Source organism: Euleptes europaea, chromosome 1 (genome assembly GCF_029931775.1).
Source record: "Euleptes europaea isolate rEulEur1 chromosome 1, rEulEur1.hap1, whole genome shotgun sequence".
In the NCBI taxonomy this organism is placed as follows: domain Eukaryota; kingdom Metazoa; phylum Chordata; class Lepidosauria; order Squamata; family Sphaerodactylidae; genus Euleptes; species Euleptes europaea.
The window spans coordinates 129,742,805-129,758,708 of NC_079312.1; the positions used below are offsets into that span (position 1 = coordinate 129,742,805).

A 15,904-nucleotide genomic window follows, 5' to 3' on the forward strand; every position below is an offset into this window, starting at 1 on the left:
AGTAGGCAAATGTAAGCCGCTTTGAGACTCCTCAAGATAGAAAAAAAGCAGGATATAAAAATCAACTCTTCTTTTTCTATATTATGCTTGATCAAGTACCAGAGTCGTATTTTTTTTTCCAGATGAGAAGAGAACCTGCCTGTTTATCTGCAGACTTCAGGCAGTGCAAAAGTTGATGGATGGTCAGCAGAATGGCATCATCAGTACTTCATATCAACCATACAGCTGACCCAAAGTCCATTATCAGCACTGAGCTCTTGCATCACCCCCCTTCATTTCCCTGTGCCTCGTGCCACAGAATTTCTGATCAATTGTGCCTCTAGCCAACCAGCTGGGGTCAGCAAGTAGTAAGGCTGGGCAAAATGTTTAATTAGTGTAATGAGGTGGCAGGATTCAAGCCCCACAGAAGTCCTGCCTTCTGAGCCTGGTTGTGTATACACAAATGAAAGATAACTTAGTGGATGGAGAATTGCGTACCTGTGCCACCCTCTCTCATTCCCATGCAGCTGGCTGAGAAATAGGTGAATGAATAGTCAAGGACAGTGCATGGACAATTAAGCAAGCAACCTAATGAATTAGGGAGCCAGCGTGGTGTAGTGGTTAAGAGCAGTGGTTTGGAGCAGTGGACTCTAATCTGGAGAACTGGGTTTGTTTCCCCACTCCTACACATGAAGTCCACTGGGTGACCTTGGGCTAGTCACAGCTCTCTTAGAGCTCTCTCAGCCCCACCTACCTCACAGGTCCATGTATTAAAATATATGAGGTTTAAATGTGCTTGACTTTAGCCAGATCAATCTCAGCCGTAGTAAATGGGCTACTGCACTCGTCTTGTTTGTGGCTTCCTAGAGGCACCTGGTTGGCCACTGTGTGAACAGACTGCTGGACTTGATGGGCCTTGGTCTGATCCAGCAGGGCCTTTCTTATGTTATTATGTACCTAATGGCATGTCCTGCATTTGTTTGCCTGCAAATTGCTAATTGGCTCATACCATGATGTTCCTAAGCAGGCAGGAGATCTATTTGCATTTACTAAGACCAAAAAATATGCAGCTTCTAGGGTTATGCTCCCACTCTCCCGTGCTGCTCTCCATTCATTTATCTTCTCCTCTATCTTATCTTACCAGACATCTCTTATCCAGTGTTGTCACAAAGGAGGCATGTATACGTGTGCATGAGTTTGGAGATGTTTTCATAATACCCTTCTGCATTTCTGCATGAAGTCTAATTGCACTGCCTTAAAGCAAGGTTCTGAGCACTGACCCAAATAGTTTTGTGCATGTTATTTCCACCAGATGAGCAGGCGTTCCAATGCGGAATATGACATTCAGGCAGGAGTCCCCCCCCCACCTCGAGATTCCTCTTCTCCAAAAATCTTCCCTTTGTATCTGAACAAGTCAGCTTTCTCTCACAAATACATAATAATTTAAAATATTTAAAATAATTAAAAATCATTTTAAAAATTCCTTTTCCTCTCAGCTGCTGTGTGACTGTAGGGAATGCAAGTTGGGTTCAAGATCCAAGACCCAACTCCCCAAACATTGTAACATGTAGTTTGGCCCTTATTAGAGACCAAATTGCATAACTCTGAGTAGGGCTTTATAATGAACAAATATACATAAAATTGAATTATAACAGTACAACCCTAAACAGAGGTATTCTTTGACTTTGCTTAGGTTTGCCCTGTCAGTGATACAATTGAGAAATAGTTACCTTGGGAGCATTTCCTTGATCAACAAGAACACAGCATAGTACAATTCAGGGACAAGCGCTGGGGATGTGGGGACTAGGGTTGCTAACCTCTGTGTGAGGCTTTGAAATCTCCTGGAATTACATGTGATCTCCAAACAACATAGATCTGTTCCCCTGGAGGAAATAGCTGATTTGGAGGATGGACTCTATGGCATTACACCCTGCTGAGGTCTCCCCTTTCCCCAGGTTCAATCCCCAAATCTCAAGAAATTTCCCAAACTGGGATTGCCAAACCTATCTCAGGGGGACAGTTATACCCTACAGTGCCTAGGGGACTGCCAGGACTCCAAACCGTTGCCGTGATTAAACCTATTCATATCATTTTAGCAGTAAACTAACCACTTTACTTTCATTGACTGATGAGATTTTATATATGAGATAAGACCTTGAGGCAGGAGGATGTCAGCACAAATGGTATTGAGTTTGGAGAAATAATGTTCAGGCCCTGGTACTATTACTTCGCTCTGTAGTAGTGGTGGTAATAATTGCCAGACATTCCCATATTTGTTTTAGGGGACATTCTTCATATCAGAGCATCACTGTTCCTTCAAACTAAAGTACATACAGATTATATTATTGCTGCTGGTTGGAGTTGTAAAATGGATCTGTCAAAATCCGTGAACTCATGGTTGAAATTATATACGCTGGATACACTAGCCAGTACTGTACAATTCCCTGATAAAAGATCAGAGTCAGTGGCAGCTAATATACCATTATCAAGAATGTAAAAATCCAGGCATTATTCTAGCCTCTCTGTTAAGTTGCAGTTCTTGCTACATCATCCACTTCTCTTCTTCATAAAAGACGAATCATTATGTGTTTCAAAAATTGAGCAAGATCTGACTTTCCCCTCTGGTGAAATGTCAATCAGGCAGCAGAGTTCCTACAGATCATTAGATTTGTTGTTGAGAGAGATGCAAAAGAAATAAGATCCGGCAAACACCTCAAAGAAGACACATTTCCCTTAAAAGGAGTTTTTACGAGAACAATGATGTTTTTCCGTGGTTTGATATGGACTCTATTCCAAGGTGAGAACAACTGGGATTGTGAATTGTAGTGAAAAGATTGGACAGTCTCCCTGGTTACAGCAGGTTAGGGGAAATTGCCTTGGGCATTTTAGCAGCCTTTAAGACAAATGTTCTTGGACCTTGATGCTCTCTTAGATAAAAACGGGGTGTGAGCATAAATTTTGACAGCTCTGAAACCAGAGGCCAAAACTCTTGTACTGCAATGGGAGCAGGAGGAAATGGGAAATTCTGTACCACAGATAAAAGATCTAAATTGGCAGTGTCCTTCAATAGCTACATACAACTCATCATAAATCTAGCTACTAGTAGAGGGGGAGGATGGTCCACTCCAGAGACCCTTGTTGTTGTTGATTTTGCAATAGTCTACTACATAAGTAAAGTCATGGAAATATTTTGGATACTCATTCAAGCAATATATCTTGAGGCATGTTGTGAACCATTCATTTTGTAATGGCAAAGAGCAAACTGTTTTGTTTCATGCTGCTTTGTGATGTCAATGATGCACCTGTGATACTTTGTGTCGAGCAATTTGAAAAGCTTGCCGCTTTCCTTTTTATTTTACATCTTCTCATCATTTTAAGTAGGGGAAGGAATCCTGTTACTAGGTTCTGCATTTCCAATAATAGCCTTTCTGATGTCCTCTCTCATTCTGTCGTGTAAGATCCAGTACTTTCATCAGCAGACATCGAGAAATTCAAACCCTCTTCCCTGCATTTTTTATAATTTCCTAATTAATTTCATGCGGGACTTTCAAGTCTTGATCATTGCACTGAGTGCAAATTATTTTCAGTGTTTGTTCTCTCTTCAACAGTTTGCTGGGCGCTTGAGGGTCCTTGGAGAGTGACTGCCCCCCTTGGCGGCTCCGTGTCTGTGCTGTGCCAGTACGGAAAGGGCAAGGAAGAATTCGTCAAATTCTGGTGTAAGGAAGCAACTTTTAGATTCTGTTCTAGTAACCACACCATCTACACAACAGGATCAGAGGCAGAAGTAAAGTGGAATGCAATCACCATCAAAGACAACCATGCATCCCGCCTGTTCAGGGTGACCATGGACAACCTCACACAGGGAGACACTGGGACATATCTCTGTGGGGTGCAGAGGACCAGGTATGACATCTGGCACCCTGTGGATGTGATCATTACCCCAGGTATGCTTTCTCTATGCTGCACTTATTGTTTGTTTATTGCAAAGGTTTATTGTATTTAGAGAGGATGCTAACACACTTCTATGTAAAACTAGGACTTTTGTTATAATTTGGTATTGGTTGGGCACAGAATTCATTTTAAAAGAAAGTAAGTTTCTAGCCCTTAAGGATAGTTTTGAAGGTGTGGACCCAATGTTTAGTAAAATCTTGGAAGGGAGAAGGGAAGCAATAATTCCAGTGGTCTTACTTCATGCATAATTCTTTGCCTATCTGCAGGGTAGCAGGAGTCAAATATATATGTGTAGATTGAAGAAGTCTTCTTGGTATGGAATTTGGGTGACCTTGGCCCAGAATTTGTGACTCCACTAAGCTTGGGCCATAGATGAGTGCCCATGTCCAAAATCCCGCCCCCTGTCCTCCATCAGTTTGCATTTTATCTTCTGAATTCACGTGCAGCAAGATCAGCCCTAGGAATTATCTGGGCCCACTTCGAATATCTTTTTTTTAAGAATAATGCAATGTGAATAATTTTCAGATATCCTAGATCAGGATGTGACAGCCACTGTTCTTTTGTGCAGATGTTGCTGCTTCAGCTGATTTCCCAAACAGCGTTTTGGAAACAGTAACAGAAGAAGAACCTAGCTTCTCTACCATAGCCCCTGAAAGGTAACATAAATGTTCCAGTTTTGAATTTCCTAGGAGTCATTGAATGCCAGTCAAGCCGGGCAGCCTTTCCTAAAGGAGCGGGGGGAGAATGGCCATAGGATTCAGCATGACCCCTATGCTGGCATCCATGCCACTTGCACTATGTAAATTGGCATGGATGCTGGCGTAGGGTAACTTACGTCAGTCCTCCTGGATTGCTGCCGCAGCATGGCTCTCAGACATTGGCATAGCCTCTCACTGGCATTTCCCCCACGTTTCTCCCTGCACCACCATCCTGGGGTGGTGGTCCAAGGGTGTGCCCAGGGGCGGAGCTGCCTTTAGGCAGCTTCCTAGCCCCTTTTGGGCTCTAAAAGTGTAAAGATATGCCTGCAAAATTATGGCACAGCCCTGTGGAACTGAATGGGGAGTTCCACAGGATTTTAAGAATAAAATAACTTTTATTTCTTTTTTCTGCCTATTGCTCTGGAGGAGGCGCAGTTGTGCTGCCTCCAGCCGCCACAGAACACCCCCCCTTAGGAATGGGAAAATGGGAATGTAGCTGAATATCAATAATGGGGGGCATTTCATACATATCCTCCTCTGCCACCTTTATCAAAGATATTACAATATAGTAATTCATCCATTCAATTTCTAATGCACCGTCCTGCAAGTAAGGATCCAATATTATTCCATTTTTAAATGTATGCCTTATTTGGGTTGTTTGTCATTAATGGAATAAGTTCACTATACATTTCTGTAATGTGCCTCCCTTCAGAATCCAGCCAAACAACATCCACTTTCTGCTCCTGCTCTCCAAAATCCTAATTTTCTTAGCCTTGATGGCTGTTGTGGTTTGGGTACACATCTGCTACAAGGAAGGCCGAAGCTGCAGTGCCAAGGATTCCAGAGATGCAAGAAGAGCTTTGAGGACAATTTCTTCCTTAAACACGGAAAAGACTGAGGCATGAATGAGATCCCCCCCACCAGCTCCCTGCACAGAAGTTGTGTGGCTACCTGTTGAATCTAGGTGTCCTCTCATCACTGTATTGAGGTGAAAGACTTTATCCTAAAACCCAGCTGTATTCCTCTGGGACTGACTAAGCCAGCATGGGAGAAAGCAAAGCATCAGCTCCTTAAAGCTATCAGGAGCATCCTGGATTTCTAAAACGCTAAAGGCTAATGAGAAAGAGGCTCCGATGGAAGGAAACATGCCAGATGACATAGTTAGCAGGGCTGACATCACAGCTTCACATCGTTAGTTCTCAATGAGAGTGCCTCCCTTCTCTACCTTCCCTCAGCTTGCAGCGGAGCACATGTGTTATTTGCATTTGCAAAGTTATTGAAATATGGGTCGTTATGACATACCTTTACAAAACTGTATAAAATGATGCATGCAGTAAATATGGCCACTCCATTTGTCCTGGAAGAATCTGTAAATGCTTAGAGAGACTGAGCAGATGGATCTTGTAGGTTATACGGGCTGTGTAACCGTGGTCTTGGAATTCCAAGACCATGGTTACACAGCCCGGATAACCTACAAGAACCAATGAACTCTGACCGTGAAAGCCTTCGACAATATTTTGAGCAGATGGAGTTTGTGCACATTGCCATGATCAGCTGCAGCATCTGCTGTGGACTTTGTCAGATCAGCGGACTCTCTCCATGGGGTACTGGTTTGCTGCTATCCAAGACTTGCCCGTACCTTCTTGACTCCCCCTGCTGCTGTTGCCTGTTAATTGCTCTCTGTGCCAAGTGAATTCCCTTCAGATTTTGCCCTGCAGTCTGGAGCCTCCCTAGTGGGTCAAACAGGGCATACAAGTATGTACCTAAGAAACTCTGTACATTCCCTTGCCAAACAGCCTGGTTGATGCTCATTGTGAGTCAGCAAGAATGCCAAGATATATATTCATTTTAGAAAGGGGTACTCAACCACTGCTGTTACATGAAAGAGAAATGGAATGATTCTTTGAATGGTCAGATGGTATTTAAAAAGGAGGAAGTGAACCTGCACTTGTACACAAACCAGAAGGGGATGACTTGAAATTAGGGAGCCAGTGTAGATGGGCCAGGTCAACATCCCGGCAGCAGTATTCTGCACCAATTGAAGTTTCTGAACAGTTTTCAGCGGCAGCCCATGTAAAGTACATTGCAGTAGTCTATTTTAGATTAACCAGGGAATGCACAACAGTGGCCATCTTTTCTGCCCAGGAAAGACTGCAGCTGGCTAGCCAGTTGAAATTGGTAAAAAGGCACTCCTGGCCACAGCTGCCACCTGTTTATCCAGCAAATAGACCTGAGTCCAAGAGCACCCCCAAACTATGGACTTTTCCTTAAAGAGGAGTGCTACCCCATCCAGTACGGGTGATACTTTAAGTCCCGGGTCAGACCTTCTGCTCACTAATAGTACTTCATGGTTCCAGGATTAAGTTGCAGTTTATTAGCCTGCATCCACTCCAAAATTGCCTTCATGCTCCGAGTCAGGGTCTCTGCAGCCTTCTTGGGATTGGCCAGGAATGTCTGAAGTTGTCCAGTCATCATCTGTTCAACCATGTTTCTCAGGAATGATTGGTTGGTAGTTACTGAAGTTTCTCACCTGGGTCTAGGTAGGTTTCTTTACTAGTGGACACACTGCAGCCTGTTTCAAGGCTGGGACAACCACCCCAAGGAGTTTGACTGGTATAAGTCCCCTCGTGAGGCGGCACTTCTGGTTGTAAACCGGACGCACGCATGCACATTTGCCCACCGACCATCAGCTGGTCAGTGGGCAGAGGGGTGAATTGCTGGGGGTTTGCCAGCCACCCGGCACCTGGCAACCCTAATGCTGCCACCTTCCGGAGGTAAACCAGAAGTGACGGGATTGCATTGGTCACGGCCGTGCACACACATGATCCTTGCTGTCAGCCAGAAGATGGATTGGCGGGCAACTGCCAGCCTTTCCAAGCCACCTGGCAACCCTATTTATCAGGTCCATCATGAGTCTCCCTCCACTGTAGCAGTGTCCTTTGTCCTTTCATTGCCTGCAGCTTCTCAATAAACCAAGGTGCCTGAGTTGTACCACCTGAGAGAAGGGCCTAGGAGTAGGGTTGCCAGCCTTTGGGTGCAGCCTGGAGATCCCCCGGAATTACACCTGATCTCCAGACCACAGAGAAAATGGCTGCGTTGGAAGGAGGACTCTGTTGCATTAGACCCTTCTGAGGTCCCTCACCTCCACAAACTCTGCCCTCCCCAGGCTCCATCCTCAAATCTCCAGGAATTTCCGAACCCAGAGCTGGCAACCCTGCCTAGGAGATAATCAGCGGGTAAAACACAAATGGGAGTTGTTCGTAGCGTATAGAGCCACCTAGTGGCAGAATAATGTACCTACACATTGGGCAATGGAAGAGTAATGTAATGGGCACTTCCGGTGGTGCCGTTGGAGAGAGCACTCCATTTCCCCAGGTTGTCCTGGGAGAAATCCAAGTTTGCGTTATTTTTGGGGTACATAGATACCCCAATCCGACCCTTGCAAGTGGGTTGGAAAGCAGGAACTCCCTGCAGCCCGCAAACGCGGTTTGACCTCCTAGGTACTCTGAGGGGGCTTTTTTAAGCCCCTCGGAGTCCTAGACGCCGGTCCTGCGAGGGCACTAGGGAAGGACATCGCCAAAACGCAACTTTGGCAGCAAGCTCTACCCTCCACCGCCTTAATACCAACATAAGGACTACATAAAGAAAAGAACCTCACCTCTTGACACCCAAGTGAGTACAAAAGAACTCTTCGTCTACTTACTAGAAATTTGAACAGACGGGAGGCTGATAAGAATATTTCTGGGACCCCCACCCCTCCATAATCCGAACTGAAAAAGTTTGATCTGAGTTAGTCATCGGGATTAGCGACAGGAGCCTTATCGGATCGATCAGCCTAAACCATAACAAAGAGTCGGAAGGATACCTTTTAGACTGACAAGAATTATCACCAATGAGAGGTCCGAAGGAAGGGGAGGGTGATTTCTCTTCCTGATTTTCCGGCGAATTCCTGCCACGTTTGCAGTAAGGGAGTGCCTGGAACGGAAGACGCTCTATAACACCCTCTCTATCATTGGAACTGGCCTACTTATTTCAGATAGATGAACAAGAATTAAAACAAGCCATTAATAGAATATACAGGATACCACTACCTGCTAGAATGAGAAGATCTAAGCCAAGAGATTTGATGATAGTGTTCTATGACACCAGAGTTAAAGACAAGATTATGAAGATTCATTATGAAAATCCAGTGTCAGCAGGAGACTCCTCTCTTATACTACTGAAGGATATTCCAAGGCATCTACTTTCACAGAGGAATAACTACAAAGACTTTGTGTCTATACTGAAAGCTAATGGCATCAAATATCGTTGGATTATGCCACAAGGTTTGGCTTTCACCTATAAGGAAGTGAAAACGACAATTCTATCCCAAGCAGATGTGGGGAAATTTTTGAGAAAATATAAAATGGACCTTAAAGAATTACCTGGAGAGAAGGAGGAAGAAGAAGAGGAAGAAGAAGAGGTACAGGGTGCAGAAGGTGGCACTAAATTATAGACTTTTTATTTTGCTAAAAAATACTACATTATGGCAAAAGCAATTTCTTGGAATGTAAATGGACTGAATGAGAAAACTAAAAGGGCCAGAATCTTCAAATATCTACAGAAATATAAATACTCCCTAATCTGCCTACAAGAAACCCATATAGCTTCAAAGCATAAAAAATACTTGGAGAAACAGATGCTTGGACAAGCATTTATTGCTTCTGCTAAAACTAAAACAAAGGGAGTGGTAATCTATGCCCACCCCAGTCTCTGTCCAGAACTAGTATATAAAGACAATGAAGGAAGAATTGTAATTATCAGAACTAAAATATTGGGACAAAGGACAATAGTGGTTGGAATCTATGCACCCAATGAAGGGAAAAAATCCTTCTATGAAAAATTACATGACCTGATAACCCAGTACGCACAAGACCAAATTTTATTGATGGGCGACTTCAATGGAATTATTCTCCCATCTCTGGACAAAAAATCAAAAGCAAAAGATATCAATGATGGATGCTTGCCTAAAACTTTCTTTGCCATGGCTTCAGAATTAGAATTACAAGACATTTGGAGAACAATGAATACAACAGCTAAAGAATACACCTTTTATTCAGCAAGACACGATTCACACTCCAGAATCGATATGATATGGGCCAGTAAATCAATTTTCACGCAACTACGTAAAATTCATATTTTACCTAGAACTTTTTCTGATCACAATCCTGTTACCTTTGATTGGAACAATAAACAAGCATTTAGATGGCGAATGAACGATAAACTTTTAAAAGACAACAAGATACAAAAGGAATTACAGGTTTTAATGAAAGACTTTTTTGAAATTAACCTTAATGGGGAAACTTCTTTAAATACAGTTTGGGACGCATTCAAAGCTGTTCTGAGAGGTTTTATGATACAGAAACACTCGGCCTGGAAGAAGACTCAATTGCAATTTACAAACAACATACTTTGGAATTTACAAAATTTGGAGCAGAAATTGGTAATGGTAACACAGGAAGAGGAGAGAAGAGAAATTCAAATACAGATTTCTGCATCTAAACACCAATTAAATTTGGTAATAATGGAGGAAATGAATAAAAATCTGAAACTTGCTAAACAAAAGTATTTTGAATATGCAAATAAACCAGGAAAATTTTTAGCAACACAACTGAAGGACTCATTTCAAAAGAAGATTATAACAAAAATCCAAACTGCTAAAGGACCAGTTTATTCAACTTCAGAAATTCAGAAAGAATTTGTTTCATTTTACTCTAAGTTATATCAGAAAGAAAATACTCCAAAACAGAAAATAGACAAATTTCTAAACTCAATACAGATGAAAGCTTTGTCAATGACCCAGAGAGAATGTATTGAAGCTCCAGTAACAAGGGAAGAAATACAAGAAGCAATACTGAGACAAAAAACGGATAAAACACCTGGACCAGATGGAATTACTGCACTATTTTATAGAACTTTTAGTGACAATTTAGTTGGATTTTTTGGTTCACTTTACAATGCAATTTTGGACGAGGGAACATCCCCGGAGACTTGGTCACACGCATTTATATCACTGATACCCAAAGAAGGAAGAGATCCAGAAAAAACATCTAATTACAGACCTATATCGCTCTTAAATGTGGATTACAAAATTTTTGCTTCGGTTTTGGCATGTAGGATAAAGCAATTTATTAAGGATCTTATACATGAGGACCAAGCAGGTTTTATACCAGGAAGGCAAATAAAAGACAATGTAAGAATTTTACTAGATTCACTGGAATATTATGACCATAATATTCAACAAACTGCGGCTTTTGTATTTTTGGATGCAGAAAAAGCCTTTGATATGGTCTCTTGGAACTTTTTGAAACGGATTTTGGATAAATTGAATTTTGGAGATCGTTTTCAGAAAGGTATATCGGCTATTTATACCTCCCAACAAGCTAAAATTTTGGTTAATGAATCAATGTCAGATAACTGCCAAATCACGAAAGGGACTAGACAGGGATGTCCCTTGTCTCCACTTTTATTTTTGTTGGTGTTGGAACCGCTATGTGTGAAACTAAGAAGTATGGAGGACATCCGCGGGCTAAGAATTAAAAAACATGAATTTAAGTTGAGAGCATTCGCGGATGACCTACTGCTAATTTTGGAAAACCCAACACAGTCAATGAATATACTTCAGGAGACTTTGGATGATTTTGGAAAAGTATCAGGCTTTAAAGTGAATCAAGAAAAAACAAAGATAATATTTAAAAATTTATCGGAAATACAACAACAGGAATTTATATCATATACTGGCTGGGAGAAAGCTAACAAAGTTAAATACCTGGGAATTTGGATCACTGCAAAGAATAAAGATCTGTTAACCAACAATTACCTCAAGTTATGGGGTAAGATTAAAACTGATATGATTATATGGTCAAACAAAAAATTGTCATTAATGGGACGTATCTCAACGATCCAAATGAATGTCTTACCGAGGATGCTCTTCTTATTCCAAAATTTACCAATAATATCACAAACAAAATATTTTGAAACTTGGAGGAAAGACATTTCAAACTTCATCTGGCAAGGAAAAAAACCAAGGACTGCTTATAAATACTTGGTGGATCTAAAAACTAGAGGAGGTTTAGCACTGCCTAACTTTCAACTCTATGCTGAAGCGGTAGCTTTAGTATGGCTAAAAGACTGGATGAATTTGTCAAATGTACGTTTGCTAGACTTGGAAGGTTATAATAACTTAAGTGGATGGCATGGTTATTTGTGGTATGATAAAATTAAACTACAAGCAACATTCCGTAATCATATAATCAGGTCCTCTCTACTTCGTATTTGGATGAGATATAAACACATTTTGGAACCAGAAACACCGATGTGGATATCGCCCCAAGAAATGCTAACTTTGCGCCCACTTAGACCAGACAAATTTATTACTTATCAAGATCTAACTAATTGGGAAGGAAAGAAATGCTCACTAAAAGACTTTCAACTGCTTAAGGATGATTTACAATGGCTTCAATATTACCAAATCAAATCAGTTTTTGTACAAGATGCAAAAAAAGGTTTCTCTAAAGAAAAATCTCCTTTTCAAAGGATTCTACTAGACAATAATACAAAGCTGATTTCTAAAATGTATAATCTCCTTTTAACAATATACTGTGAGCAGGACACGATTAAACCAACTATGATCGATTGGGCTCAAAATGTGGGACATGATATTGTTTTAAATAAATGGGAAAGATTATGGTCTAAAGATTTAAAAGGAATAAAAGCACAGTCAGTGCGAGAAAACATCTATAAAATGATGTATAGATGGTATCTAACACCCAAGAAAATTGCAAAGATTTATAAAACGATGTCCCCTATTTGTTGGAAATGTAACAAAGAAATTGGTTCCTTTTATCACATGTGGTGGACCTGTGACAAAGCCAAAGACTTCTGGGACATGATTTATAACGAACTGAGACTAATACTACAAAAGAATATATCCAAAACACCAGAAATGATGTTATTGAGTATGATTCCAGACGACTTAGCAACACAAAGAACCTTTTTGATATATGCCACAACAGCTGCGAGACTGCTTTATGCAGCGAAATGGAAAGGGCTAGAAACTCCAGAGAAAAAAGACTGGATTGTTAAAATGTTTGAAGTGGCAGAAATGGCAAAACTCACAGCTATTCTAAATGAAGAAAATGACGTTCGGTTTTTGGGGGAATGGGGGGCGTGGATGCATTATTGTGAATATGAGTTAAAATTGGGAAGAATGGAAGAATATTTTCTAATCTGATCCAGAGGATTATTTTTGATTTTTTTTTTATATTGAATAAGCATAATTATATTTACTAACAGATTATGGTTTTTTATATATGGTATTGATATTTTATCAAGATTAGATTACCTATGACGGGAGGAACTTTTTATTAAGAGGCAGATAGAGGTGATGGGGAAGTCAAAAAATTTTCCATTTCTTTTTTTCTTTTTTCTTTTCTCTTTTTTATTATATGATATGGAATTATAACAACTTTAGGTTAGAATTGAAATTCGATATTGTTATAGATGTTGTTTAATGCAATGGAAAATTTCTATTATAAAACCCAATAAAATTTATATAAAAAAAAAAGGAAGAGTAATGTAATGGCACTGGTGCTTTCAAAATAACTTGCCATTTAACCTGGCACATCAGCTTATTATGGTCTCAATAAAGTGAAAAGCAGCAGATCGATATTAAACAAAACCAGCATTTCAGTTTCTTAGTTAACCCTTTTTATTATTAATGTTATAGCATTTTAAAACCAAGCGCCTTATGGTTTCTGTGCACATACCCAGAAATAAGGACATGAGATACATTTTTGGGGTGAAATAATGAGCCACTGCTTTATTAATTCATACATAACCTGCAACAGGGAATACTCTTATTTACATTAATTAACCCGACCCTCAGTGCACACCTGATTCTGGGTGGCTGATTGTGCAATCTTAAGTAGAGTTACACCTTTCTAAGAGCATTGAAGTCAGTTAAGGGGTACTTACGCCCTCCCAGGGGCAAACATGCTGGTGTCGGGGAGCTGCGGAACTGCACCGGCCCCCACCGCCAGCACAGCCATGCCGGCAGGGAATTCCTGGAAGGGAAAACCTGTGCCAGCATGGGGGGGGGGGCATTCCTGGGGCATTGCTGGGGGTGGAGCTGCCTTTAGGCAGCTTCCTAACCCCTTTCACCCCGAAAATACCCCCTCGCACTGTGGCATTGCTTTTTGGTGGCATAGCCCTGTTGATTGCATTGGGGGCATTTTCTTTTATGTCACTGTAAAATGTTTTCTTTTTTTAAAAAAATATTTTATAATGAAAGGGGCACAGAAGAGAAAAAAGGGGGGAAGGGGAAAAAACAAAGTTATCCAACGGATAATTTAAAAAGCCAAGATTAAAGAACAACTCGAGCAGACTACATTGCCCTACTTTTCAATATCATTTTCCAATCTTATAATTGTCCAAACTGTAAAACAAAAAAGAAAAATCGTTTTGGGCAAACTAAGCATACAAAATAGTCGAGAAATGATCACCTTTTATACCTCTCAAGCATACATAATATCTCTACTCAAAACTGTTATCTAAATTAGTACTGAAAGTATCATTACCATTAACCAGTATTTACTTTGTTGTTTCTTTCCTATTCAAATTAAATCTCAACTTCTCATAGAACTGCTCAAAGTCGCATCATTGTTTGTGTTTATCATATTGGTCATTTTTGTCATGATGGCATACTCCATTAGCTTGGCTTTCCATTTTTCTATATCCGGCAGCAGTGGTTGCTTCCATTTCCTTGCTAAAACTACTCTAGCTGCTGTTGTAGCATACTTGGACAAATCTTTAAGTTGCGAAGGTAGTTCTGATGGTATTATGCCTAATGACATATTCTTGGGGTCTAATGGGAATTTTTCTTGGAACATCTTTTGAAATTCTTGATGAATGGCTCTCCAAGAATAACTGTAGCTTTGGACAAGTCCATCATACATGAAAATAGGAGCAATCTAATACCTTACATTTCCAACAGGCCCCTTGTTTGTTTTATTCATCTTCTTTATCATATTGGGAGAAAGGTGCCATATGTAGATCATCTTGTACCACTGTAAAATGTTTTCAAGGTATTTTCAGCAGCTGGGAAGCCTCTGAAGTCTGAGGGACTTCAATGCCAAGGAGTCCAATTGCTAAAGCCACCATTTTCTCCAGGTGAACTGATCTATATTAGCTGGAAATCTGTTGTAATAGCAGAAGATCGGCAGCTGGTACCTGGAGGTTGGCAGCCCTACTGCCCAATGATTGGTGGATGTAATAGAACAGCTAAAAATCCTCAACCATGTACTTGGCGGAACATCTCTATCTTGCAGGCCCTGCGGAACTGGGCCAGATCCTGCAGGGCCCTGGTCTCCTCAGACAGAGAGTTCCATCAGACAGGAGCCATGGGCAAAAAGGCCCTGGCTAAGGACAATTGGACTGCTCTCAGGCCAGGAATTTCCAGTAGATTTTGAGAACTAGAACAAAGTATCATCGGGGGGTGGGGCATAGCAGGAGAGTTGGTCCAGCAGGTATGAGGGTCCTAGACTGTTAAGGGCTTTAAAGGTTAAAACCAGCACCTTGAGCCCAACCCAGAAGCATATTGGCAACCAATGAAGCTGGCAGAGAATTGGGTGAATAGAAACTCTCCAAGGGGTCCTTGTTAGGACCTGCACAGTGGCATTCTGTACCAACTGAAGCTTCCAGCATAGTCTCAGGGGCAGCCCTACGTAGAGCAAGTTACAGTAATCCATCCTGGAGGTAACTAACAGTGCATTCCTGAAATGAATGCCTGCGCCGGGCTTAGGAGGCAACCCAGCGGCGTTGCCTCCTAAAGAGGTTTCGGCACCGCCAAAACTTCTACCCGGTGCCAAAACCCGGTGCAACCTCATAGGGTTGCACGGGAGATACGGCAGCAAAAAGCTGGCATATCTTTGCAAAAACAAAAAGGGGTGTTCCTGGATATAGAGCCTGCTGTCTCATCCTCTTCATCAGAGAGGTGTGGACTGTGAGAATGAGACTCCCTAGGAAGGGAATCCTGGCTCAGGATGAGAAGTTACTGACAGAAGGTTTGAGAACCTAGATCACAACACCCATTCAGAGCAGGCACATGGGTAAGATTTTTTTTTTGCTGCAGATTCTACATCTAGGGTTGCCAACATCAAGTCAGGGGCCTGGAGTTCTCCCAGAATGTCAACTGAACTCCCAGAATGACCACCGTCACTGGACAGGAGGAAATGGCA

The 15,904-nt window shown here is 41.4% G+C and overlaps 1 protein-coding gene across 1 annotated transcript; it reads left to right on the forward strand.

The window, feature by feature from the left end:
* The first annotated feature begins 2,736 nt into the window (after positions 1-2,736).
* On the forward strand, positions 2,737-5,533 carry LOC130476529 (CMRF35-like molecule 5). Its single transcript, XM_056848477.1, has 4 exons — positions 2,737-2,776; positions 3,588-3,923; positions 4,499-4,586; positions 5,341-5,533. The coding sequence occupies exons 1-4, from the start codon at positions 2,737-2,739 to the stop codon at positions 5,531-5,533; spliced, it is 657 nt and encodes a 218-aa protein (XP_056704455.1).
* Positions 5,534-15,904: the final 10,371 nt, after the last annotated feature.